The 27,824-nt window shown below is 45.3% G+C and overlaps 2 protein-coding genes across 6 annotated transcripts in view; one reads left to right on the top strand and one right to left on the bottom strand.

The window, feature by feature from the left end:
• NLK (nemo like kinase) overlaps window positions 1-11,692 on the bottom strand; it is a 46,957-nt gene extending 35,265 nt beyond the window's left edge. For 2 of the 3 annotated variants that reach the window (XM_032200687.1, XM_032200689.1), the window contains exons 1-2: window positions 11,628-11,692; window positions 10,352-11,350 (exon numbers count right to left, since the gene is read on the bottom strand). In XM_032200687.1, coding sequence (XP_032056578.1) covers window positions 10,352-10,809 — 458 coding nt within the window. In that variant the 5' untranslated portion in view covers window positions 10,810-11,350; window positions 11,628-11,692. Of the gene's footprint in view, window positions 1-10,351; window positions 11,392-11,627 lie in introns of those variants that run through there. The other variant, XM_032200688.1, reaches the window with a different exon arrangement.
• Window positions 11,693-12,227: 535 nt separating this feature from the next.
• LYRM9 (LYR motif containing 9) overlaps window positions 12,228-27,824 on the top strand; it is a 32,573-nt gene continuing 16,976 nt past the window's right edge. For 2 of the 3 annotated variants that reach the window (XM_032200691.1, XM_032200694.1), the window contains exons 1-2: window positions 12,659-12,803; window positions 23,397-23,469. The gene's annotated coding sequence lies outside the window, so the exon portion shown is untranslated. Of the gene's footprint in view, window positions 12,291-12,658; window positions 12,804-23,396; window positions 23,470-27,824 lie in introns of those variants that run through there. The other variant, XM_032200693.1, reaches the window with a different exon arrangement.

Here is a 27,824-nt window from a genome sequence, read left to right as displayed (position 1 = left end):
AGATTTAAGAAAGACCCACAGCATTGTAAATATATAAATATTACAAGAATACAAGGAAATTGCATTTCTTTCTCCTAAAAACAAAACAAAATGAACTAAAAAAAACAAAACAAAAACAAAACAAAAAAAAAAAAACACACAAAAACAATAAAATCCTGAATTGTTATAAACCAAATTAATTTATATCCTACAGAGCAGCAATTTCAGTTTCACAACTTCACCTGAAGAAACACCAAAGACAGACCTGCAGGGCTCTTGTCTAACCTATTAGTTTCAAAGCCATATTGAGTTTTAAATGATTTCCCATGAACTGACCTGAAAATCCTAATACGTGTTTCTCTATTCTGAAAGAGTCAGAAGCCTTGTGATAACATAAATCCCCATCATGGCTGCAATTCCAGTCTTCTCAGGTCTCTAAGGTGGAATACAGACTCTTGGAAGAAAACATGAAGTTTCAAAGGGGAATTAAGTTAATGGCTCAAAAACAGGTTTGACCCAAAATTTAAACAGCAGTTCAGTATGAAATAAACATTATTATAGAAGGATTCCTTTTACCAAGTCATATGAAGATGGCAAAATCTTCTTGGGAACAATTGTGGGAGTGGTAATATTATACAGATTTAACATTCAAATTACCAAACTTGTCAGTTCTTAAAATTTTAGGTGAGTCTTCAGATGAGTAAACAGTAGCATGAAAATGATAATGTGACAAACCCAAGACAGAGACAGAGAAAAAGCCACAAGTAGGTCAAGGCTGGTCCCGATTCTGTCAACATTCACCTACTTTTCAAATCCTTTAGAAAACAAAACAATCCAAACCTAAATTACCTAAGTCATCTTTACCTTCAGCAGGGGCAAAAGGAAGGTTGCCCTTCAGATTCTGGGCTCGCTATGCATGTCAGTGCCCCGCGGTCAAAAGTGGAATGGAAGACCTTAATCCTCACCTTCCAAATACAATCACTGTGCAAATACGAACCCCACTGGAAAAGCACTTTACTACCTTAACCCATTTTTAAGAGCTTAATAAATAAGTAAATAAAAGGTACTTTCCACTTCATAATTAAACCCCGCTTTCAGTTAAGCTGTTAGAACTCTGACTTAGTTGTTTGAATTAAATCAGATGATGTATGGGATTTTTTTAATTTTTTTTTTTAATATTTTTGCCAGTTAGTATTGCTTTATTACATTCTCTATCAGGATAATCATGCATAAAGACCAGCCCCACGCAGGACTTGTGCTGTGCCTATGGTAGCCACTGACACAGAAGCACCCACAGAAGACGCACTCAGGCACTTTTTGAGAAGCGATCTGGAGCTGAATGGGGAAGATAAATGGCAATTGATAATGGCATTAAGATTTAAACCTGAAGATAATTTTTCCAGGTCTTAATTTCACATTCTTTGGTTCCAATTCATAATCTGAATACTCACTTCTGAAGCAGCACTAAATAAAATACGAACAATTTAGGACACTGTCACAGGAGTGCTAGTTCGGGCACATTGGTGGGCTGCCACTTCCTTGGCTGTGAAATAGCATCCTTAACCAAACTCAGCTCCTAAATTAAAACTGAATCTTTCAACTCCCATATTTACTATACTTGTCAAAAAAGATTAGGCGCTATCACAGAAAAATATAGAGAATGTCGTGGACGGTCACAAGTGAACTCATTAGGCCAATTCAGAGCAGTGGAAGGAATAAGGGATGAGGAAAAGCAGAGTTCTCCCTGTTTTTGCAAAGACTTAAATTAACAGCAATTATTATGTGGGAACTTCTCTCCCCATTGTCCTTCAACTGTACATCATGTTAATGAGATTAGCTTCCAGAATGATGACTTAGAGGAGACGTGCGGTTAAGAAAACTATTGTTAGATCTTCAGTTTCCAAGATGTCACTTTCAGCCTGTGTGTATTCTTGTTTGTTCTGGATACGTCCTTGTAATTAGAAAAGGAATCGTGACTCAAAAAATGCTAATTGACTGTAAGACTCCTCACTTTTGTTAAGAAGCAGCATCTCAATTTTTCTTCTAGTGTTTTGACTATTTTCACTTTTTATTTTTTAATATGCATACGATGAGTTAGCAGCTAGTTGCAGATGCACCTTTCTAAGCATTAGCCATGGTTCAGGCCAGCTGCAGAGCTGTTGAAGTCAGGGCACGCTTGCCTGCCAAGGATGCAGAGTGTTCTACAGAGTCCGCATTCGTAACCTTGTGCAGGATTACATTATGCATATTAATTTTATCAATATCACGCGTCTTCCCATGACCTAGTTGATCCATGCCCCCTCAGTCAGTCAGAACAATAACAAAAGGGATGATTTTGCTTCATCAACATACCCACCAGCTACAAATCAACATCAAGGAGGTCTGGCCTAGAGGATTTCAAAAGCACTCGGGGAAAGCATAGGGGATTCAGAAGCATTACGAGATTCAGAAAATTCTCTTGCTCGTCTTACGTAGAAGTGCTAGCCAAGGAACTTATGAAATTATGAGAGATGGATTGCAAGCAGCCTGGGAATAGCTGCTGATCTGTCTCCATTCTTCCCCGAATACCTACCTGCGAGATAATCTCCCTCCGAATCAGAGATGTGAAGTGAGCAAGCCAACAAGAACTTACAGAAACATCAAGGAAAAGTAATATTGCCCTATTAGAAAGCCCTTTTAACAGCGCTTCTGTGCTGCTCACTGTGTAACCTCTGGGGAGAGCAAGCTCTCACGTAGTGCCCTCAGATAGTTTCAGACGGGTTGTTTTGGGCCTTTAGAAACAAACCAAGGTGGGGAAGCCAAAGGGCTCGCTGCCAAGGGCAGCCCCGCGGCCGCCCCTGTTCCGAGAGCCGCGCTGGGAGCTGCGCCCCGGTCAGCAGTGCTGGACCTACACGAGAAGGGATGCGGAGGGCCTGCGGGGCAGCCCTCACAGCATTTCTTCCAACTGTAGTAAACCTCAACATATTAACTAGTAACCAAAGCACTTAAAGAGTCCACTGAGCTAGACCACAGGCCAGCCTCTCCTTCCTAAGCTGCAACTGGCTGACTTGCAAGGCACACCCAGGGAAATCAACAAGTGCCAGCACAGACCAGCAACTGCCACACAAGGATTACCCATGCCTGAAAAATGCTACTACGTTTATGAAATGAGTTTTGGCTGTTCATTGACAAATATTCTTCAGTGGTTGCAAGCATTTACATTAAATTAAGTAATCAAATGTATTAACTGAAATAAAAAGAAACTCTATAAACACTTTCAAGAAGGAAGAGAAAGTCAGCAGCTTCTCAGAAAAACAAACGATGGAGACCAAAGCCAAGTAAGTACCTGGCTGCCAGGTCAACATCATCCCCAGCCGTACTGCTCCCATTAAGCACAGGCTCTATTCTGCCACTGCACTTAGGTAGCAAAATGAAGAAAACTATAAGAGCACCGCCTGGTGGTGCCTGAATAAGGAAAAAAAATATTATTGTAAAACTAAGAATAGATTTAGGATTAAAATTTGGAACAGCACCATTCCAAAATGACAAGGAAACTAAACTACCAGGTTCTCCAGTAAGCAATTTTCTTTGCACCTACTAAAGCATATTTGCATATGAAAGAGAACGGGGGAAAGAAAATCATTCACTAGAGCCCAAGGATTCCCACATTTCCCAATATATTTTAATTTTCCATAAAATTTCCTGCAACTATTCTTCGACAGAAAGCTCAATTTGTTTTTTCATAATTCCGCAACAAATACCATCAGACCACGTCCCAAGAAATTAAGGAAATAACAGAAGATAACTTATCAAAACGTCTATTCTTTGAAATGATTCTGCTATCACCATTCTGGTGTTACAAACAACATCAAAACCAGCATAGAAATTCCACTCACACACACGCGCGATTCCAAGTCTTTACAGAAAAAAACACAACAGGAAATTAAAGCAAGATACTAGTAGGACACGCTGATCCTGCTCCAGCCCTCACGATGAGGGCCCAGGCTCTTACTGAGCACTTTTAACACGGTCCAGGGCCACGGGCCATGGCCATGAGGTCAGGTAGCACCACGGCTAACCTACGGCTGCCCTTACTTCTTCACCATCACGTACCAAGAGAAAAGCAATACGATTTTAAACAGCATAACGAAGCTCAGGTCATTCTAACACCAACTTTACACCTGTCAGGATGAAGAGAAATCTTTATTTTAGAGGCTTCCGTGGACATTTATCCTTGTTCAGCTGCCTGCAAGCCCTGCACAACACGCATTTTGGTGCGCTGATGGGAGCGCATTTTGGCAATGGACTGAGCTCACCTCGGTCTGCGGCGTGCCCGCTGCCGTGGCACTGCTGTACCCACACCGCCGCCTGGCACCCGCACGCCACGCGCCCCACCGCATTTCTCCCTGATCACAGAAGCTCTCCGCAGGCAATCTGTAGCACAATTACAGTCAGAGCCCTGGAAAAACGTGCTGCCAATCTAACTGACCAAGGCTGTCGGATTGCTCTACAGCACCAGCAGGTACCGACTGCCAACGCTATCAGCACCGCAGCGGTTTGAACACATCGCGTCTCGGCAAGTCAGGGCACTGCAGAGCATGGGGGAGGTGGGCTGCCCCTGCCCCTGCCCCTGCCCCTGCCCCTGTGGTGGACAGAGCTCGAGAGCCTTCCGCAGAGGAGCAGCCGGCACTGCCCACGCAGCCCCTACCCAAACACTGCCGGCGACGTTTAAACTTGCTGCCGGCGAGCTGCACTGCATGAAGTACCACAGCCAACACTGGAAAAGTAAGAAAAAGGGGTGGAGGAGAGGAAAAGGAGCAGTCAGAACAAAGTGAAGAAATGCATTTTAAGAAAGAGGTTACTTGCGGTATTTTTTAAAATGCATGGCCCGCAGACACAACTCTAATTTGTACGGCCTCTCCGCATGCAGGCAGCAATCGCCGTGGTGCGCACCTTCAGCTCCTCCCCATTCACTCCCCATCCCATCCGCTTCCACTCGCATTCACTTTTTCCTTGTTACTGCTTATTATGGTTAAATACTATTATCAATAAATAAATGCATTAACCACATAAGCCTCTGTCCTTTACATACGTATTTGTACTGCCTGTCACAAGCCACTCTCATTTAAGCATCTACCACCTCACTCGGGGGTCTGCTTTACAGAATTGGACGTAATAGTTGGTTTGACTCACAATAAAGCGACGTTTGCAGCCCCTTCCACGCCATGTACTTTCAAACTACAATGCCAGGACTCTGCCTACACCTACTGCACTTAAAGCTTCGTAGAGCAGCCGAACACATCCACACGGGACAACTTCAGGAGCGAGCGACAGGGCTCAAAAACCAACCCACGCCGCTCTGGCCTGGGCAAGAGAACTGCCAGCCCCGAGCCAGGGCACTGCCACAGACGCGAGCGAGCGATGCCAGCAGCTGCGGCACGCAGCACAGTGCCGTGGCCCCGCGTGTGCCCCACCTAACCCATCCCTGCCCCGTCCTCCACAAGCTGCCCCCACTGCCCCTCTGGCACAGCCTCGCTCCCCTAACCCGTAGCGGGGCTCCATGGGCTCAGCACCTCGCTGAGTGCTAACGAGCCTGGCTGCCAGCTCATCAGCGCCACAGTTCCGATCCCAAAGGCCGGTATTTACTTCCTAAAGAACTTCCCAGCTGGGCAGGTAAGTCGGGACAGACTCGAACTGGCGAGTCCAAGCACAGGCTGGAAATCAGATTGCTGTTTGTTACCAGGGCGTGCTTACAGCCCCGCAAAGTTGGTACTGAGCAAGAGAGAGCTTACTCACTGCTTACAGTCATTGAATAATCTGTAACAGGAATTTTAAAATATTTTTTTAAATTGATAAATTGCTTTATCAAGCAATAATACCAGGCACACCACATACTTGCACTTCAGAAACGAAAGCCAAACATGTTCAGATCCATCACTCTTGTAATAATATTTATAACTTAAGCATGGACCAAGCGCTTACTGCTAAATTCTAAATGTTACAGTGGAAATTGCCGTGACTGAGCCCAGTTTCTTTTTATTGAATTCTTTTGACCAGAAATAAATGGGATTTCAGTCATGCCTACAAGTTGTTTTGAATATAGATCCCGCTTTTTACATTACTTCTGATACTCCATCTACAAACACCAGAGGCATCTGTTTGCTGGCTGGTCAGAGGGACAACTCAAACTCTCTTTAAAAGAAGTGAAAAAGTACGTGGGGAGAGAGGGGAAAGAACATCTGAAACATGTCTGCAAAATCAAAGCTGGACTGTAGAGCCAGTCACAGGCTGTTCTGCTGTAATGCTTGTGTGGCTGAGAGGGAAGAGAATATATATAATATATTCTAATATATATTCTAGCAGTTTTGTCCCAAACAATTGAGCTACATTGCTTACTTGCTCAGCACGAGGCATTCCCTCCCAGCAGCGGTCAGGAGGCCAGCGGTTTGTCCTAACAGTGCCTGTCCTACTGCTCTGCTTTGGATCAGCACTGATAACCCCCATTAATTGTTGTCGGGTACCCACATTGATACTTCTACGCAATATTTTTTCAATTTTTACTTAGCATTGACCGTAGTGATTTCAGGCCATTGAAGGCCAGGAACTAAGTATAAAATTAGACTAAATTATTTCTGCCATTAAGACCAGCCTGTACATATTGTACTACCTTAAAATCAAGAGCCAAACTCTTTGCAACATTACACTGCTATTTGGCTTTCTGGATAAAAAGCATTAGAAACAAATGCACTGAAAACCACACTGCAATTTAAAATCACATAGATCAGGCCTTTTTAAAAAACAAACTTAGATCTTTTTTCTAGTGTCCTTAGTATCCCATTTCCCCCAGAGACAGGTGCTTTCTGACACGGTTTTTACAGTAACAAAACAGCCTGCCTGATTTCATAACCCTTGATGCTAACTTTTCGCAATTAGAGACACGAACACGACAAACCCCATCCCCACACACCTTACAGAGCCGCGGGTTCTTACCCTCCGGGGGTGGATGTATCCCAAGCAGCGAGACCTTCCCATACAGTCCCAGCCATACAAGTCATCCTTCCCCGCCTGCCTCCACGGCAGCTGCAGTTTTCCTCTGCTCTCGGCACGTGGCATGAAAGCAGCACGAGCTCCTCTTGCAGACGTATGGAGTCTTCGCCCCTCTCTCCCAGCCAGGGTCAGGGCATTTTTTATCGCTCTTATTTTTTAAGGATCCCACCAGATGGCAGTAGCATGTCTGCCCGGCAAAACAGGGAGCACTTCTGCAAAGGACAGCTCCTCATTCTTGGGATATACGCAAGGCTTCCCAACACCAGATACGCGTTTTGAAACGTGGGGCACGGAGCTTTCACTGAAACTAAAATCTGGATTTATTTCCCCAGTACTTCCAGATGTTGTCAGCAGGACAGGTACACAGCTCAGCTCTCAGCCCTCCACCAGAGCAGGACTCCACTCAGCAAATCCGCAGGAGCTGGTGGGAGGCCCCCGTGCGCCTCCTGCCTCAGCACCTCCCCTGCCACCCCCACGCTGCTGCATGTGCAGGAGCAGCGAGGCTCAGCGGGGTGATGGCACACACAACGCCAGCTGCAGAGCCCTGCTCTGTCAAGGCAGCAATTGAACGGTGACTGGTGAAGAGATTCCCTTCTCCTTCGCCAGCCTGGGTTAAGTTCACTTTAAAATCAACACTCGGTCACAGAGGTGCCCAGCACGGTTCATTTAGGACCTCCTGGTGCAGATAGCCACGGCTGCAGCCTGTGTACACAAACACGAGCGCAGCCCACGTGAGTTAATCATGAAAATGCTGAAGCACGATGCTTCGGCTCTTCGGGAGTGACAAACTCCAGCGGCACATTAGCAACCCCGACACATCATCAGGCACCAGACAAACGAGCTAATGACGAAGGCTAACTCAATGCCAAGCCAAAATCCCTCCCAGTAACCTAACGGGAAACTCGGCACCGCTCCCTGCCCACGGCTTCTCTGAGGAGCTCAGGCTAAGTGCAGGACAAGCTGCATCCTCCTGGACAGCACGACGACACGTCGCAGCAGTGAGATGAAAGACTTCAAATACTGAAGAGCCTGTAGAATAACACCAGCTTCCCTCAGCAATGCACATATGAACTTTTCAGTTATTTATCAGTGCCGGTAAGTGCTCAGGAAGAGATACAGATACGCCACAGAATCCTTACTCACAAGCAGCTTCGGCCTTATCTTGCTGAAAATTTTATGTTACATTTGCACCAAAGTATGCATTTTCTCATGTCTAAGTTAACTCAAAGTGTAAATACCCAACTCAATGTTTATGTTCAGTTCCATTATCTTATACGGCCGGAATTAAATTACACAGACATGCCCTCATGATTTGAATGAAACCTAAAATTCAGCTTAACTCTTGCTGGCATGCAGACTCCCAAATGCAGTACCCATTCACTTGCAGAAGTCAATTTGAGATGCCAAAAGCCTAACGGTGACCACAGAACTCAAACACACGTGAGCAAAGAGGAACAGGAGTTCAGCCGATTATGTTCTCAGTCTGTACAGACTTACAACTTCACCAAGGAGATCTGACCTCCAGGCTTCTGCTTTTAGTTCATTTAACACCCCCATGGCCTTTAAAAACAAAGAAACAAAAGCCACAAAACTGTCGTTATCTTGAAGTAAAAGCTGTAGTTACAACTTTGCAAGCACAGTCTCACCAGTGGCAATTCCTGCTGGCGTGGGTGCAGCTGGACAGCCAAGGGTTTTGGGACCAAGGGGCACTTCTGGCAGCACCCTGCCCGACATCAGTCCCTGCAGCCCAACATCAGTCCCTGCAGCCCCTCCTTACTTCTACTCTTTTTTTCCTCGGCATTCTTAATGATACTATATTTAAATATGCAAACGTAACCTTTTATTCTACTGAATATTACAAAAGAGATCTTCTTGGCAAAGATCTTTTTTTTGGCAAATAAAACCGAGAAAAATAAAGATCCCTAGGAAATATGTAGAGGTAAACAAAATGTTAGAACCGAACGATAACGAGGTCTGATCTTACATAACACCCTACATTTAAGCCAGCCTGTAACAATTAAGATTAAAGAGAAAAAAACACTTTATCCAGAAATAAATACACAAACAGATGGAAATAATCTTTAGATACATATTCTAAAGATTTCTTCTCAGTTTTGGTTCTTTCATAGACTCCTGTACGCTATCGCAGCGAGAGCAGCGCAGCGCCGGCTGCACAACAGCACCCCCCGACTTCGAGAAGTCGGCGTTTAGCTGAACTTCCTGGACCTGCTGCGTTCGGGGCACAGCTGTAACACCAAGCTGCGCCTAGCTCCTAGCCAAGACGGTTTATTGCAAACACTGCTGTGACCCGTGCCAGGGCAGGGGCGAGGAACTGCCCTGCCGAGCTCCCAGCCCCGTACCGCAAAGCTCTCCGCGGCCACGACCCCAGGCGCACGGCACTTCTGCCTCGGTGCAACCCGAGCACGGGCAGTACCTGAAGCAGAACTCCTCAAGCAACACAAAGTCACACCGACCGAGCGCCGAGGCAAGCTCTGCAGGGACGCGCCACAGTTACCCACTTCAGACTCGGTGTTCCCTGCACAGGAAGCGTGCTGCAGTCGCTTGCTCTCAAAAACAAAACCCAGGCATCTCCTGCGGTCCCACAGAGCTTTGCAGAACAGGGTAAAACTGGCAACGGCTTATAAAAAGCTACTCAAAAATCACTCTAGCTTTGCTTCAGTGATCCTGAAGGGCAATAATTGCATACATTACATTAAGGTGGTCACAAAATATATTAGAAGAGATTACAATCCACTGACAAAATCCTCTGAAACAGCAGCTGGGGGAATAAAAGAGCTGTAGGCAGCAGTACAGGAGACAGAAAATCCCATTTACATTTATGAGAGGAGAGCAAAGTTCAGATATTCTGTTGTAGGCAGCACATAGCATACCACTGCAGGTCAGGCAGCTCCTAGACAAAGATCTTGACAGGTGACTGAAGGAGGAAGACATTTTCATACGCTTTCAATTTCCAGCTCTTATGTCAGATCAAAACCTACATTCTAATACTCATTTGTTAACCTGAAATTTTAGGAAGTACAGCTTAGCTAAACAGAATACATATTCTAATTAAGTGCAGGGAAGGCATGTAAACACGCTGCGTCTGTCTTAAAGAAGACTGGTGGTGTGGCCTGCTAACGGGAGGTTGCTCTCCACCACTCTACGCCTTGCTCTGCCAAGAGAGACAAGTGAAGCCAACTTTCTAAGAAGAGAGAAGAACCAGCACAAAAACTCTGTGGTAAGCAGCCTTCTTGTATTCTGGATCAAATGGCAAAACCAAGAATGAATTATGATTTGGTTAAAAATAAAAATGGAAAGATTGGTTCAGGTTTTTTTCGTTACTCACCAGACAACACCAAAGGCTCCATATCCAATAGGTCTGTCCGGCTCAATATCCAGTTGCTGTTGTGGATGTTGTGAGTGCTGATGATGGTGCGCTTTAACTGCAGCAGCTGCTGCAGCTTGTACCTGAGCTGGGGCTGCTGCAGCTGGTCCAGGGGCCTGACCCGGTGCCGGTGATGGGAAATATGGCTGCTGCTGCCCTGGGTTTAACATCGCCGCGGCCGCGGCCGCAGCCGCCGCGGCCGCAGCCGCCGAAGAGGCATGCTGCTGTACGGGGTGTACCGCAGCCGCAGAGCCGGGATGCAAGTGATGCTGCGGGTGGTGGTGGTGATGGAGGTGAGGAGGAGGGAGGTGAGGAAGGTGGTGGTGATGGTGGTGGTGGTGACCTGCCGCCGCCGCAGACGTACCGCCATTGTAAGCCGCCATCATTTTTGCGTTGGCCGTCGCGCCGCAAAGAGACATTCAACCAAATGCCCCCGGCGTGGACGACAACTGGGTCAGGCTGTCATTGGGCCGTAACACCGAGCTTCGCCACACTTCGCCACGAGCTGGCTCTCAGCACGCGCGGCCCACCCGGCGGCACATGGAGCCCCTCGGGCCTTATCTCCTGCTGCCGCCGGGCGCTCGCGGGGTCCTCATGTGCGCGCGGGCCCCAGCGACCCCCTCAGCCCCCCGGCCGGCTACTGGAGCTCCATCCTCGGGCAGCGGGCCGGGGCGGGTCTGCTTTGTCCGCACGTCTTTATATATTTTTTTTATTATTATTATTATTATTCTTTTTTGATATATTTTTTTAAAGAAACCGCGCTGGGCGCCCCTTCCCCGCGGGGGTTGGGCTGGGAGCCGCTGCCCTGGGAGCCGGTGCGCGCCGTGCCCAGCCTACCCGCGCCATGCCCACATCCCCACTTATCTCCGCGGGCCTCCCGCGCCTCCTACATCGCTGCCTCCGGCCGGGCACCTGCCGCGGGCGGGCCGCTCGCCACTTCGCAACTTTTTCCTCGAAGGCCTGCAACGGACACACAGACACGGACACGGACAGACGGACACGGACACCACACACACACAGCGCCGGGCGTCAGGGGCCGGCCGGGGGGCGCCGGAGGGGGGGGGGGGGGGGGGGGGGCGGCGGCGGCGCCCTGACAGCACGGCCCGGCCCGGCGGGGCGGGGCGGGGGCCGGGGGCGTGCGGGGGGGGGCCCCGGTGCACGGTGGGGGCGGGGGGCGCCGCTCCGCCCCCCCCTCATCCCGCCCCCCCCCCCTCCCCCCCGGCAGCCCCGCACTCACCTCCCGCCGGAGCCCCAGCGCGCAGCGCACCGCGGGCACGCGCAGCCGGCCTGCCCTCCCCCCGCCGGGCCCCCCCGCCCCCATGCGGGGCGCGCGCCCGACGCCCGGCCGCAGCCAATGGGACCCGGCCCGCCAGGCTCCGCGAGAGCCGCCCCCACCCAATCACCGAGCGGGACCCGGCTCGGCCGGCCCATAGGGCTCGGCCGCCGCGGAGACTCCCTGACTCAGTCCCGCCCCCGTGACCCCCGCCGCCCAATCACCGCGCGCCTCCGCGCCCGGCGCTGGCGAGACCCCGCGAGATTCCCTCACCTCATACAACCCTCACCCCGGGCGGCCCCGCCCTCCCCCGCCTCCGCCGCCAATCGCGTGGCGCCGCTCCGGGCCGCCGGCCAATCGGCTGTCGGCCCGGGCCGCGTCCCGCCCCCGAGACCTGCTTTTCGCCCAACCGCGGCTCCCTATCCGCCGCCGTCAGCCAATGAGGGGAGGCGAAAGCCCGAAAAGGGGTTACTGGGCCAATGGAGCCGGGGGGCCGGGCGGCGCCGTGACTGACAGCTCCGCCAGCCAGTGCCCGGCGTCGGCGCCGGCCGAGGGGCCGCGTCCCGCGAATGGCAGCGCGAGGCAACGGGCGGCGGCCGGGGAAGCCTCCGGGGCGGCCGGCCGCAGGTGGGCAGCGGCCAATGGGAGGCGGGAGAGCCGCTGACGGGCGGCGGGAGGAGCCAATGGCGCCGGGGGGGCGGGGTCAGCTGAGGACGCGGCGGGGCGCGGAGGTCGCGGCGGGCGCGGAGGGGGAGGGGCGGCCCCGTGCCTCAGGCGCTGACCGCGGGCCCGGAGCCGCTTCCCGCGCACGGCCGGGCCGCCTCAGGGCGCCTCGCGGCGGGGCTGGGCCCGGCCCCGTGCCCCCGGGGCCCAGCGGAGCGGCCCCGCTGCAGCGTCGGGGCTGAGCAGCCCCGGGCCGGCCCCCTCAGGGCCCCCTCAGGCGCCGGCCCCGTGCCGGGCGCTGCTTCCCGCCCCGCCGCCGCCTCAGCGCCGCAGTCGGTGTTGGTGAGGGGCGGCGCGGGCCCGAGGGGCTCGGCGGCCTCGTGCCGGGATCGCTCCCTGCAGCGCAGAGCTTGTAGGCAGAGCCCCGGCGAGCTCAGCCGCAGCAGCGGCAGGGCCCTCACGGGGCCTCCGCAGGGGGTAAATGACGGGCACTGACCTCGTGTGTGTGGGGATGTGTGTACCTGTGTGTGTGTGTGTCCGTGTGTGTGTGTGTCCGTGTGTGCTCCTGCTGTGGGCGAGCCGCGGTGCTCCAAGTGCGCTGCTGCCGTGCCCCCTCCTGCCATGCCTCCTCTGAGCTCCCCTCCAAAACGTGACCAAAATCACCTGGACAGCCTGGAAGAAAGGAGCCTAAACGTGCCAGGCTGTCTCAGTGCCTAAAATTTGAGCGCCAAATGTTTATAAGAGTGGGTTTGGGTGCTCCTCATCTTCAGATGAAGTGGGCAAGAAAAGTTGGAGGAATTAAGATTGTTAAAACTTTTTAGTCTGTTCATTGATGTTGATAGCTGCTATTGCAGCCTGGAATTGTAGTGGAGTTTTGCTACCGTGTTTACTTTCAAAACACAAACTTTGTGTATATAAAAAGGTAGGGCTCTGTCATTCTGTGAAGCTTAAATTTGTCAGCTCAGCTGCTTTTTAGGTACTTTGTGCTATGGAGGGTAAGGGGGACAAGATCAAAACTGATTGGTGCTGAGGTATGTTTAAGGAAAATAAACTTTTAAAAGAACATTAAGGAAATGTGAAATTGGCAGACAAAAACAAAGTGCTGAAAATCTCTACTAGAACTTTTGTTTCCTCAGTACAGATCTGAGGTAGAAACCTGTTACATGAAGTAGTGTTAAATATTAATTGTGTGAATCACTTCGACACAGAACACAGCTGCAGAACGAGCACATTATGCACCTTGTTAAGGCAGTGCTTCCTTGTCATTTAATGCCTCTGTGTGAGAAGCATACGTCAGCTGAGGGGAGCTCGTTAGGGCTGGTGCACAGCTTTGGGCAGGAGGGCTTTGTGAGTAGCAGTGCTCGTAGTAGTGCTCACTGTGAGTAGTCCAGTGAGCTGAGCTGCTTGAGGAGAGACTTGGCAAAATCTAACCGTAGCTCCTTGAACAAGGCAGGTGGAAGCCCTGCTCTAGATCCTGCCAAAACCTCGTTTGATTGTAACTAATTTGTCATCCTCATCCCCAGCGATGCATGGAGAAATGCAATTGGCGACTGCTGCTGATGAAACATGACAGATCGATTCTAACCTCTTACTGGTGAAGATAGTTATTCATGGGGACGTGCATCTGTCCCTTGCGATTTTAGTCACAGTACGAGTGCTTTAGAGCAGTAGCAAGCCTGCTTTTTGAGTATCAAACACAGAACCCAGTGTCTGTATTTGTTGGACACTTAGCTAACCCCATTTAAACTACATTTAAAAATAAATGCTGTACCCTGAAAATCTACTGCGCTGAGTTTAGCGCTTCCTCCTGACTCTTGGGAGACTCGCTCTCCCCTTGCATTTGCCACTTGTTTTGTAGAAGTATAATCATTTTGACAGCACTCCACATAAGGGCAGGTAGTGGGAGACAATGTGTAATCATCCTGTTCAGCTTCTTCGTGCTCCTCAACAGTGTTTCAAGTTGAAAATTCTTCACAAAAAATGGCATTGCATTGTACTGTGTAAAATGCTGTAGTCCAGTTCCAGACAGGCTGGGTTTTTGTGCCACAGGAGCTAGTTGTGAAAACAGGATTCTGTGTGGTAGAATGAGTCTTTTTCATTTCATGGCTGAGTATTGTCCATAAGTGTCCTTCAGCACATGTGTGTAGTTCTTTTTCTTGTGGCTGCTTGATGCAGGAAAAGTAACATTAAATGGAACAAAGCATAATAAAATGCTTGCATAGATTTCCTGATGCACAAAAGGGGTACTCTGAGCTGCACTATTGATAATTTATAATGTGGGTGTTTGACAAGCCCACACATACCTCAGTATACGACTCTGTAGATACATTCTTCAGTATTCTGTAACACCCTGTTAATATTTTATTCATAAAACCTACTACTGAAGCCATTAAAGTGTCAGATGGTGTTAGTGCCTGCGAATTTGAGGGGTTTGGGCTAGCCAGGTAAATACTGCGTTGTATGTTAGGAGCACTGTGTTTTAATGCAATGTTGCATGTGCACACAATGTGTTTACAGCAAAGTAATAGTACATGTTGATGTATATTAGTCTTTTCTTTTGTGAAGAACAATATTTTGGAGCTTTTGTCTTTGAAATCTTTTCCCTCCCTACAAAATTGGAAATGAATAAATTAATCTATCTGTTTGTCCCAAGATTAGCTTTTGTTCTGTCATTGATTCCAGTGACAACAAGTTGAAGAAAACAATGGAGTTGATGGTATGCCTTTTGATGTTCAAATGCCTTTTGCTAAGCATTTTGTTTACAATGTCATGGCTAACAGGCACGGTTATTTCTTGTCCTGCACTCGGCTGTACCAAAGCAAAGTGCACACTAAAACTCGCTGAGTCAGAATAGCCGTGTTTTGACCCAACACACTGCAGGTCTGATTCAGTGAGTGCTGGGCAGGAGATTAAACCTGTAGGTTGTTAAGTTCTTGCAGATGATGATGCCTCAGTAAATATCACTTAGTTTTGTTTATTCTGCCTTTGTAATGATAGCACAAAGTCCAGCCTGTTCTGTTTTGTTTTATTTTTTTTCCTCTCTCATTTTGAGTTTGGATCACTTCTTCATGCTTGTTCATGGAATGACTAATCTGGTCCAGCAGAATGGCTCAAAAATCCTTCACCACGTCAGAGTTCCTGAAGTGTTGTAGTAGACCGCGTTCATTCCATATCAAAACAGACCAGTGCGTTATGGACACACTTGAAACCAGTAATTTTTACATTGAGGTCCTTGTAGCAGGCACACCTATCCATTGCAGCAGGGCAATCTTGAGAATGTAGCTTAAACAGACTGTTCTTTCACTGAGGTACGAAGAAGTGGTTATTCCCTGCAGTCTTGCAAGTCTTACTGTATCTCTTTGTCATACATAAATGTCAAGATGGAATATGTACAAGGCCAAAACATCTGGAAAATAATAGGAAACGACAAACTTGCAGGCTGGTTCGTGACATTTCATTCCAGCGTTGTCTTTGGAATGTGACTCCTATAAACTGCAGTCATGTAATGCTAATTAAACTTGTTTGCATAGGAGATTTGTTATAATTGGTGCAACTCAGAGCCTGTGCTTTATTAGATCATTATGGGTACAGAAAAACAAGTTTCATGTTGTCTACAGACCTACGTCCATATGTCTGACAGTAGACTTCGGTCCACAATGTTCATTTGGAATGGGCTGTGTGAAGCCAAATCCTCAGCCCGTGTAAGCTGGGGTTGCCTCTTCCAAGCGGGCCTCCATGTTTGTTTTAATTTCAGAGCCAAGGTTCTTTGTCAACCTTCCTTTAATTGGAGGTGCTTTGTATTTATGCAAGGATAATTATGATATGCAGCGAGGAATACGTCTTCTACATTTGATAGACTTGGTAAAAAGAGGTGTTTCTGCCAGGAATGTGAAGACAATCTTTGACAGGTCTGTGAATACCTGCATACCTTTTTTTTTTCCCCCTCAGACTCAGTGGAAGGGGGAATTGAAAAATGAAAGTACCAGATGCAAAAACAGAATTGATAACTGAGGAACATGGGTGCTTTGTAGCTTCCTAACCATACGTGTCCTAAGTTTAAAGAGGAGAAATATTCAATGTCTTTGATTTTTTTTCACCTTTTATGAAAGACTGGAAATAATTAGTATTACTTACGGAAAAATGTTTTTTAAGTTACTCTAAGATTTTTAATGCTTTCCATGATTGTGCTTTTGTCATGATAGTATCACATTAAGAGCTTTCCTTCACCAAATCAATTCATTTCCTACTGGAAGAACTAAAGCTTTTCAGCTGTCTGTCCAGCTTATCCTTCTGAACTGAATTTCTCATATCAAGATAACCAGCAGCAATACTTCCCTCAGGAGGTTTATGTTAATTAGTTCTGGATCACTAATTTTTGTGGCCTTGGTGCACCAGTCAGTCTTCAGAAAGCTGTCTTGTAGCCAGTTCTGCCTGTTGGGGGTAGGGTGGGGAGGGATGGTGTTGTAGAGGGAGGATTTATGTTTTAAAAATGTATTTTACGTGGCAGCAATTAAACTTGCACATTTACATGTTTGCATGAAGAGCGATGGGGGCAACTTTACCTTTGGCCAGGTCCTTCTGGGAAGTTAGCTGCTTGTGGAGTTCATGTAGTGTTAACAAGGAGCCATATTATACACTGCTAAGCATATTTCTTCCAAAAATACCAATGCTGAAGATGATGTGTCATCCAGGAGCGATAGGGTGCTCAGATTGCGAGCCCATATCACATCCATGGGGTGTGTGCCTGCTGCACTGCTGGCGCTGGCTGCGGTACCGCGCTTCTCATTGCAGCTGTCTAAAGGCTGCTGGTAGCTTTTCTTTTTCCCTGTGCTCCTAATGACAATCAATTTAATTCGCTATAAAGGGAAGTGGGACTGAAAGAGTCTGTAAATGAGACCCTGAGGTGATACAGTGGCAGTCTGTGGCCTTGAAAAGAAGTGTGTGCATCTGAAGGGAAACTGTATCTGCGCTGACAGCTGTGGCTGGGAAGGCACTGTGGCAGCGCTGCCATCCAGTGCATGTCAGCAAAAAGAGGGGGCTCTTGTCCCAGCCTGCCGTAAGCCTCGGTTTGCCTCCGTGTGGCTGTGCAGCTCAGCAGATTCCAGAGGATTTATCAGCATCCGAATTTTCCCATCTGCCTCATGCAAGCTTTTCCGGCTAACTTCTGTTAACTACTTGGTGGTTGTGTGGCTTCCTGCCCCTTCGCAGGGGAGCACTCGGATGCTCCCAGCAGCAGCTCCGTCTGCAGGATGAGTGCTGGGCCCTCTCGCGCTCAACTCCTGCGGCCCTTGCCCTGCCCGTTTGTGCGTGTGCCTTTGTCTCGTGGCGCTGTGCGTGGAGAGATGGACTTGGTGAGAACGAGAGCCGGGAGCTAAGCACGCATTTGTTGCATTTTCTACTCTGCAGCCACAACAGTGGCCTCATTCAGTCCCTGATGGCTTTCTGTTGTCTCAACATCATTGGCTGTGCTTAAGGGAGTGGAAAGAAAATAAGGTGCGGTGTGGATTGTCTATCCCAAGCTGGAGTGTGGCTCAGGCTCCATTTAGTCTGTCCCTTAGCCAGACAAAGGTGGTTTAAATTTATCTGTTACGTATTTTTGTTTGTTTTCTGTAGCACTGAGCTGTCTGCAAGTGCCATGGCACTGTTACAGCCTTTTAGGAACTATTTGCCTTACAAGCAGCTGAAAAGGACATGAAGCTGTTGAGTCACTTGAGTCCAATCCCAAGTAGTGCCATAGGAGCTTGGGAATGGCTTTGGGTTTGTGCAGAAATGGATGACAGGATAGCGTCATTCTAAAGAACCTCCTAGCAGCCATCTTAGGCAGCTGAACTTCTGTTCACTGTTGCTTAAGACAAAACTGATTTCATATGACTATTAGAGAAGGAAAATTATAAGGACGGAGTCATGCAGGAAGCTCATTAAAATGTAAACACTGAAATAACCGGGTGATTGGGCATTGATTCCATCCTCACCCCCTCGCTCACGTTATGAGCTGCTTTGTATTAAAAGTAACGTGTCTGCAGGATGATGCACCAACATCTGTTATTGCTGAAACAAAATGATTTGCTTTCTCTTTCTGCATTCTTCCAACATCTGCATGTGGAGATCTCCTGTATATTAATAATTTCTAGCACTGATTGCTCATTTGCGGGAAAAATGCATCTAAGGGTAAGGAGATCTGTCTTCGCTGAGAAGGGGAAAGTTCTGGTGTGGAATTCTGTCTTGTTGTTCACTTTTATTAGGTAGTAGGTGACTTCACCATGAAAAGGACTAATGATAAGACACTTACAGGCTATGGCCTGTCTTCTGAAATGCTAGTGTCATCTTACACAATTAAAACTATGCAAATAACTTGCCTAATTTCCCATGCTTGAAATGCTTGCAGACAAATTACTACTTTTTAAAAAGCATTTCATATTGAAAATGCTCTTTTTTTTGTTGTTAGGACTTTGAGTTCTGACTTTATGCATTGACCCAAGAAGTCAATTATAAATGAACGTTGCTGCCTGCTTGCTAGTTTCAGGCGCTCTGGCTGTGATTGCCCTGGTAAGAAGCAGTACGTTGTATGTTTGTTTCCTGGTTTGGGTGATCGCTGAAGTATTTGTATCATAAGCATCAATTTTAAAGTTCAGTGTGTTTAGGACTGTGACTTTATCACTTTCTCAGTACTTGTACTAGAAAAGCACAACTGCAGAAATTTTCATCCCAAATAAAAAAGACTGGACAAAAGATGTGAGAAGAACGTTTAGAAATTTTTCCTCTTCTCTAATCATGGTGTCATTAATTCTACCTTCCAGTCTTCAGTCTGCTTTCTAGTTGGGAAGGTGCATGCTTAAATCTTCCACATCCTGGAAAATGCTTGAGCTTAATTTTAAGCGTGTGCATGAGTTACATTAGTTAATTGACTCAGAGCTATTTGCTGAAATCCTGCACGGTGTCTGGCCGAATTGGAATCGCAATGTCAATACTGCGGCAAATAAGGTACACACGGCTGTCTGGCTTTGCTCTCAACTTATCGCTGCTTTTGACTTGTAGTCATTTTCTGGTATACAATTGAAATCAAACTATTTTTTTAATGCGCCGAAATGTATTAAGTTACACAAAAGAATCCATGTTCTAGTAATCCTGCATATATACAGGAAAGGAGCACCGAGCGTGCGTGGCAGATGGTTTCAAAGGAAATCCTCGAGAGCTAGGATTAAAAAGCAATTTTCAGCAAGTTTAAAATGGGTCTCCATATTTGGGTCACGGATGTTAACTCTTTCATTGCAAACAAGTGAGGAGGAAATCTCGTAGGTTCATTATGGAAGTGTTTCTCTTGATCAAAGCTGACCAGCGTGCCGTGCCGAAGGAGGAAATGAGAACGTCGGTTGCTTCTGTTCCTAGCCCTGCGCTTCTAACCACAGTGGGAAGCGGAGGTGCAGCGTGCAGAGCCAGTGGCATGTTGCGAGTTCATGGGACTGATGCAACTAACAAACATTGGCAGCTTGTTTGAAAATAATGTATATGTGGCTTCAATTTTTTCTGCCCACCCACACAAATTTACATAACGACAAACATATATTGCGGACTGAAAATACTCAGGGATTTTTTTGTTGTTCAGAAATTGGAATTTTCCAGGACACCCAAGGTATAAAGGTTAAGGTACCTCAGTGCTATTTTACTTCAAATTTCTGAACTCTGTTCCTGCCTCTGACAGCTTTTACTAATTTAATTGGTCTTTAGATCAGATTTTTGTATTTTTATGCCTCAGACATTTGTGGGTAATCCTGTTTCTTTCTCCTACCCATCATTTTTCATTTTAAACTTTGTGATATACGATTTCTGGTATGTTAGAAATACCAGGTTTCTACCTGGTTTCGTACAACAAATTGTATTTGGTTTTGAAATTTGCAACACTGAATATTGAAATCTTACTATAATTTCAATATAGTATTTTCTATTTCTTTTGGACAAGTTTGATCTATTATAAATAAACAATTGAGCAGCAATACAAGAATGTTTTGTTCAGTCCTACACAGAAGTGAACATGTGCTCAGAGTTTTGCTTGGAAGTATGGCTGTGCTGACAAATACAAACAAGCCTGTGTTTCCTCAGACATTGGTTTAGGGAGCACATTATTTATTTTTAAAATCAAGCTACATTTGGTTATATTCTAACATAAACAGCACCACGCAAGCAGTGTTCCAGGCTGCAGCTGTTTACATTGGTGGTGTTTGAATAACCAGAAATATTGCCAATGTGATGCGTGAAAACGAGCGCTTGGTATTCTGAGACAAGACACCGAGTCTGTAGCTGGTATAAAACACGCAGCAAGTTGGAGATTATTGGCTTTAGCCAACTTACACCAGCTAGTAAACATATTAGGAGCGTAATTCGCATGTCGGTGCTCCTTTGTACGCTTCTCACAATGTAAAGGAAAGTTGTTTGATATGGAGTAACTTCTTTTAAAGACTTCTATATTTTCAAGGCAGAAATTAAGGTTAGACCGTAAGCAATATTTATCACTAAACGTGACGTGCGGTAACTGCGATTATTTTGTGTTCCCCAAGCTAGGGTGTATTTTGAATAGACTTGGACAGCTTTCGGAGCGGAAGTGCCTGATGCTCTGCTAAGTGAATTATAGAATTAATTGCTGGTTTAAATTTCAGCCCATGGAGAAGTTAATTGCGTTCCTCTTTGGCTATTATATTAGCCACATGTTAACAGCAAAGGACAATGTACTTCTGAAAGGGCATCGTAAATGTCCTACTGGGATAACTAACTGCAGACATATCTACAAACTGTTAATTAACAAGGCTAAATAAGAGGTTTTCTACAGCACTGATGTAAGATACTTCAAAGTTCCTACCTGCTATTTAGAAAAGAAAATTCAGCTGATGGATGAAAATAACATCCAGGTATTTGTCAGCACTCCGTTCTTCTACCAGAACTGGAAGGCCTCAGTGGGCTCACCACTGGCTTTTAACTGAAGTTGAATCTGCTCTTCTGGGTCCTTGTTTTCAATCTCCTATGAGAAATTTATCTGTGAACATCTTGAAAGAAGCTGTCTCGTCATATCAGTCTTACCAGGTGTTTTTATTTGTTGTATGTATTAGTTCAGATTATTAGTCCAGCAAAAGAGAAATTTAGTTTTGTTTTTTTTTAGGGGTAATGATTGGCTCTTCAAATTCTTGAGGCATCAAGGCAAGGACTAAGCATAAAGAATATGTGCAGTAATGAATAAGAACATAAATTTGCAAATTAGAGGCAGAATTCTGCATCTCTGGTAAGACAATTAGGGTGAGAGAGGTTATGAGGGACTCGAAAATGAAAGCAGGTTGTCCTGTATTTATGTAATGGAAGGGAGAGGCAGAACGGGAATGTGAAGAGAAGACTGACAGACAAAGCAGTGGGTTAGGAATGTGTTTTTGTGGCATGGATGAGCAGTAGTAGGGCAACACTGAGCCCAGGGAAAGGGGCACTGGCTGCTAATGATGCAGGCTGAGAATATGGGTGGCAGCGGGAGCTGTGTGGGTGGATGGCAAAGGCTTTGCTCAGATGCCTTGTAAGAAGGGAGGCATAGGCCTTGGCTGCAAACAAAGCATCTCCTACAATCACAACTAAAGTGCAATTTTGAATGCTTCAATTCTTGGAACTGACATTTTTCCAATTTATATTCCTTCAGTGAATAATTATGGGTGCCCATAGATACTAAAAAGTATCCGAAGCTGTTGTCAGCCATTATGTGACCAAGTTATGATATTCTTAATTGAAAAAATTCTGGATTTTCACCCTTGCCAATAGTTGTCTCTGATCTAAATTCTGTAAATGTCTGCATCTGTAAATCAGATTTCTCAAAAACTTCTGTCTGTCACAGAAAGGCACAATAAATCAATCCAGGTTCTTCTGTCATGGGTGTCTTCAGGGCTTTTGTTTCAAGTTTGTTTTATGAAAGTTTGTGGAGTAGCAGATGACCTGAGTAATTCTTGATCCGTTTGTCTTTGGATAGCCAGTACAGTTCTCTCTCAAGTTCAGTGAAGTTAACTTCTAACTAAAGGAATTAGCGTTGACTTCAGAGAATTTGTCTTCTTGATTCTCTTATAGTGCCATCAAATATTTGATAAAGCAGGAATTTCTTGTAGAGCCACATGTCCATACGCAGTGGAAGGGGGGGTGAGCTAATGCAGAAAACTAAACTGTTACAGAGGCAGGTGGAGAAGAGGCCTGAATTCCCCTGTTAGAACTGAATGTGAGTCATCCAGCAACAACAGCAAGGTGCAACTCCAAAGCAATATGGCATACTGTTAAAATGTTTAAAAATAGTATAAAAGGGAAGATTCTCAGATGCTGTTTGTCTGATATAATGTAGAACATTTATGCAGCTCTGTTTGTTGTGCATTGCTTGTTTTCAGTTAAAATAGCAACTGTCAAGGAAGTCATTTCTAGTTTTCTGCAGCCTTCTGGCAGCTAACTTCTAAAAGCAAGGGCTGGTGCTGCAAATCAGGTATTGAAGAAGTTATTCCTCTGCTCCTTCCTGCAGAAGGGCACTTGAGCGCTTTGAGATGAGATTGCAGCGCTGTGGCAGTGGAATGCCAAATGACCGTGTAGGCCTAGAAGTTCTTGAATTTTACTCAGAAGCTGCTGGGTTGTCCCACTGTTGAAGCATGTTTTTTTCCAAAGCAGTGTTCTGCTGTTACAAATATGTAATTCTCTGTGAAATTATCATTTTACAAAGTTCTGAGTACTAGAAACTGTGGTTCTTTAAAATAGTTAAGAGTTTCTGCAGGTAAGAAAGTATTTAACGGGAAATATTGAAGCTTTGGTTCCACTGAGTGCTTTGGAATTACTCTTCTTATATTTTGTAGTATATATTTATTAAAAAGTGTTTTGAGTAGATTACTGAAAGCAATAACCCATTCATCTCAAGGCCATGAATTCATGGGTAATGTAACTAGTTAAGTGAAAGCTTATGTGCTGGTGAATTTGAAATGTGTGCTGTGGATGGGCTCCTCTGCACTTCTTTATTGATGGTACTTTAAGTAGTGAGTTGGGGAGAACCAGGTAATGAAAATTGATTCTTCTCTGCAGGTCTCTTGCTTGCTGTTGGACTTCGACAGACCTAATCCGTGAAGATAATTAAAGTTCCTTTGCTTTGAATGCTGTAAGTGATTATTTTTTTTTCTTTTGGTTTTATGGAAATCATTAGGAGCCTATTTGCCCCATGTAGGGAAAAAGGCGAAAATGTGAAATCACGAACAAATGGTAGAAATGGAGCTGATGCAATTTGTTAAAGCTGTGCATGTTTGCAGGAGCAATTTCCAAATAGTGTTTTGTATTCAGGAACACCCCTATTTTCCTTCCAGCCATGCTGACAAATACGGTAGCAGAACCTCAATTCTAAATTGTCCGTAAAGATGCCAAATGGAGCAATATTTTCATGTGTTTATCAAGATTACAACTGGATCAGTAATTTCAGCATCTTGGACGAAATCTGCTCTTCCTGTGTGTCTTGTATTTAGTTGAGAATAAACACCTGGAATATTGGTATTGTGCCTTAGCCAGAACATTCCCATAGGGAGGGGATAAAACTTGAACGGAAAAACTTTGTTAATGATATAGGGTGGTGGCCCTTGCTGTTATTTAGCATAACAGTTGTTTGAGCTTCAGGTGCAGTGATGACATAGCAGAAGACATTTGAAATATGTCCTTACCATTTAAGACTTCTCACGGTAGTAGACCTGCCTGCTTCAAAGCCTGTAAATGTGGAAGCATGGCTTCTGGAGCATCTGGGGTGTACCTTCTGTAGTATATGGGATCCAGCAATTGGCCGCTGGGCTATTGCAGGGAGGCAGCATATGGGTGGGAGGCTGGAAGCAGAACGCCATGTTTCTGACCTTGTTTCAGCATCGCTTTAGTATTCTTAGGATACAGCTCTCTGCTGATTTGATCACTTATGTATGTTGCTAATGGCGTGTCTTATTTCTATGAGAGTGTTCCTACTGACTTTGGGGAAAAAATAGGGGTACGAAGAGCTCTTTGCATGTGTTTTTTGGTACAAGAATAATAAATGTTCTACGTGCCAGAAAATTGTCTTTAAAACAAAGTTGGAACACGTTACATAGCCAACATCTCCACCTGGCGTAGTTATTAAGAGAGTATTTGGCATAGATGCTGAACTATTTTCTGCCAAGAGAGCTTGCCGATACAGTTGTTCAGGGATGAAGATGAGATGATGGCTTTTCCTCTTTGGTTCACTAAAACCATTTCCTTGATCAGTTAAAGTCAAAATCTTGTTAGCAAGGAAAATGTTTGATTTTTTAGTATCAGAGTTTACTTAATGGTTAATCAGACTATTTATAACAAGCCACACTGAGGTTATTCTAGCATATCATTTGGTTCCAATGGCAGACACATTGCATATGGGTTGCCATTTTGATGGCTTTGAATGGTAATATGACCCATAAAAACCAAAGCATAATATGCAAACTGATTTTTCTGGCCTACTCTGTTCTTGATGCCATCTGCTTTAGGATGGAAATGAGCCTGTTCAAAATGTGGTCTGCCAGTTTTAAGCAGAGCGGTTGTGCCAGTCACAGATGGATTTAAAAGAATAGCCTCATGTAAACAAGAAAAGAAAGGAAGATTCTCCCGAGAGCAGGAAGCTCTACTTTAAAGTATGGCTGTTAAATCCTGTGGCCTGTGGAACATCCATCAGACCCTTCTGTGAATGCTTCATAAGGATTAAGTAAACTCAAGTGACTTTCTAACACCAAGAATAACCCCTCAGCTTCCAAATGCTGCTATCCTACCACCGCTGCCTTCTATTGCTGTTACCTGTAATGGAGGAAACTGCAGGAAGCTGACAGTAGCTGTCAAGTATGTGCAGTACATTCACGCAGCAAAATCAATTACGGTATATTATTTTGTAAGCTTTGAAGAAATGTGTTTTTAATCCGTTATATGAATCCTGCTGAAATTGTTGAATTCAGAACCCTGGACCACTATTTCTGAGTTCCTGCCTTTGACAATTAACAAAAATCTCTCTTGTAGGTGAAGGTGAGTGCCTATCTGCTCAAACTCTACTCAAAACTGAAGTGTTTCAGTTCCTAATTTTCACTGTAGTCAATGAGATCTCAGTCTTCTACTCAATTTGAGAGCCTGAGCTTTGTAGTTTCAGATTCAATGACCTTGTCATATGTGTAACCACAAGTGTGTCTTGGTACTATTTATAATTCAGAGAAATGCATTAAGTGATTTTCACTGGTGAGGAATATAGACTATATAAGTCTCTCCTTTTTTTCCCCCTCTTTAAATAGATTACATTGTTTGAGCTACAATTTGCTTTTGCAGTAGGGAAGAATGTAAAAGGAGGCACTCATCAATGAATTTCATGTTCTTGACACTTGAACATCCCTCTCAAGTCCTCTTTAAGTCTTTTATTTGCAGGCTAAGTAAACACCAATTTCAGTGATGTCTCATCTACTCCCTTTAATTACTGCTGTTGAGAGAAAGTTTCTGCCGATGCAAATGTGCTATTTTGTCATGTCACATCAAACTGCATCAGCCTTATATTTAGGAACAGAAAGAGGGGGAGGCAGAGACAGGATGTGGCTACAAATGGAACCAAAGGGTTTTCTTAAATACAGGCTGAAAATAGACAATTGAGGCAGTGATGCTTTTTCAAGCATAAATCCATGAAAGGGAAAATCAAGTCTGTGACGACAGAGATGAAAAGCAGGCTAGGGGTGTGAGAAGAGGGAGCTCTAGATGAAGGCATGGGCTGGTGTCAGGGAAAAGCTGATGAACTCATGCAAGCACCCTTTGCATCGACAGATGGATGTGAAGTGGCTTTAGAATGTCAGACCGCATACAGCTGCTCTTCTTCCTTCTGTGCTGGCTAAAAAAGTTCTGGCTGTGCTTCTCTCCGGCTGGTTGCAGGGCATGCTACCTGCCCTTTGTAATCCTCTCTCCTTCAGTTCTCAGAGCTGGACTGGTTGGTTGCTTCTCAACCTGACTTATTTTGATTGGAGAGAGGAAAAAAATAATGCCTGGTCTTCACTACCTCGGCTGTCTCAGCTGAAGCCAGTCACTTGCAGAAACAGGCCTACGTAAACACGGCTGGGTTCTCATTACCCGATTATTTTATCGATCTGTTATTACATGCTGCTTTGATCTCCTCCAGGGATTATTCATTAGATTTCTTTTCTCAAAGCATTATCGCATTCCCAAGACTAAAACCAGTATGGTGCAGAATGGCTCAGCTTTGTTCAATTCTTTGTGCCTGTTTGTGTGATGGCTGCATTTACTAATATTAGAAGAATTTCTTGTGGCTCTTGAGTCCACCCACAGAATTCCAAATATTTTCTGTGGCAGCTCAATATGTGGAAATTGAATGGTTTATTCACCACTATTTTTGTATGCATCTGTTAGGGCTTGTATCTTACTAGATTATTTTATATATATGTATATTTATATACATGTATATTTATATAATATATATAAGTATATTTATATACATATATATATATATTGCCAGTGAGGTAACTGAACCAAGTCAATAATAGTAAAGATAAAGGAAAAATTTGCTGAATTAACTAGAAAGAAATGGAAGGAAAAACTGTGAGGAGGCAAATAAAATTTGTGAATAATGATATATATTGCATTTCAGTTAAACCACAGTGCAATTATATTAAATCATTATTTTTAAAGTGTACCTCAGAAGCAACTGGTGATTTTGGAGGTAATATTTTTGTCCCCAAGGACAGTCGAAATGCAGTAGAAGTTGAGAAGTCTGTATACTTACAACATTAACAGATGTGAAACAAGCAGGATGTCAAACTGAAGCAAGGCAGGTTGAGGTACAACACTCTTCATAGTTAAATATTTTCAGTCTTCCCAGTCTGTAAAAATATCAAATATATTGATGCTGTAATCCAAACTCTTAATTTTTGAATTCTTTACAGCAGGAAAATAACCGCCCGTGGTGCTCAATCCATACGCGCAGAGAAGCCTGGGGGGAACAAGGCAACGAGAGGTTTGCCTCAGGCAGCTCATGTACAAGGCTGGGGGCATGTGGGTGGCGTACTCTAGGCACTCAAGGTGGACAGGCTCAGGAATGGGAAACGCAACACACTACCGATCACTCGTAGTCTGAGACGTAAGAGGCTTATGTCTTCAACTTGCTTGCAATATTTGGTGTTCTGTCTCGTGAATTTTATATTGGTAAATGCACCCTCGGTCCGTGGCATCTGACCAGACTGTAAATGGAAGTGGAACAGCAGCCTGGGTGTGCATCCTCCAGTAGTGGAGGGAGGAGGTGAGAAAGTCCTGTAGAGATTCTGGCAATACTTAAAGCAGTAATTTGTATGTTATTTCTTATTTTTCTTTTTCTATTTTTTCCCCAACACCTAAGACAATCACACCTAATTATTTTCTTCTCATGACTTTAACTCACGAGAAAATTAAAAAAGCCACAGTAAACTCTATGTTTTTCATAACAAAAAATGCAGTTCTATT

The sequence above is a fragment of the Aythya fuligula genome, chromosome 20 (genome assembly GCF_009819795.1).
Source record: "Aythya fuligula isolate bAytFul2 chromosome 20, bAytFul2.pri, whole genome shotgun sequence".
Classification (NCBI taxonomy): domain Eukaryota; kingdom Metazoa; phylum Chordata; class Aves; order Anseriformes; family Anatidae; genus Aythya; species Aythya fuligula.
Note: the sequence above shows the minus strand (reverse complement) of the source record. Positions and strands in the feature narration are given on the sequence as shown.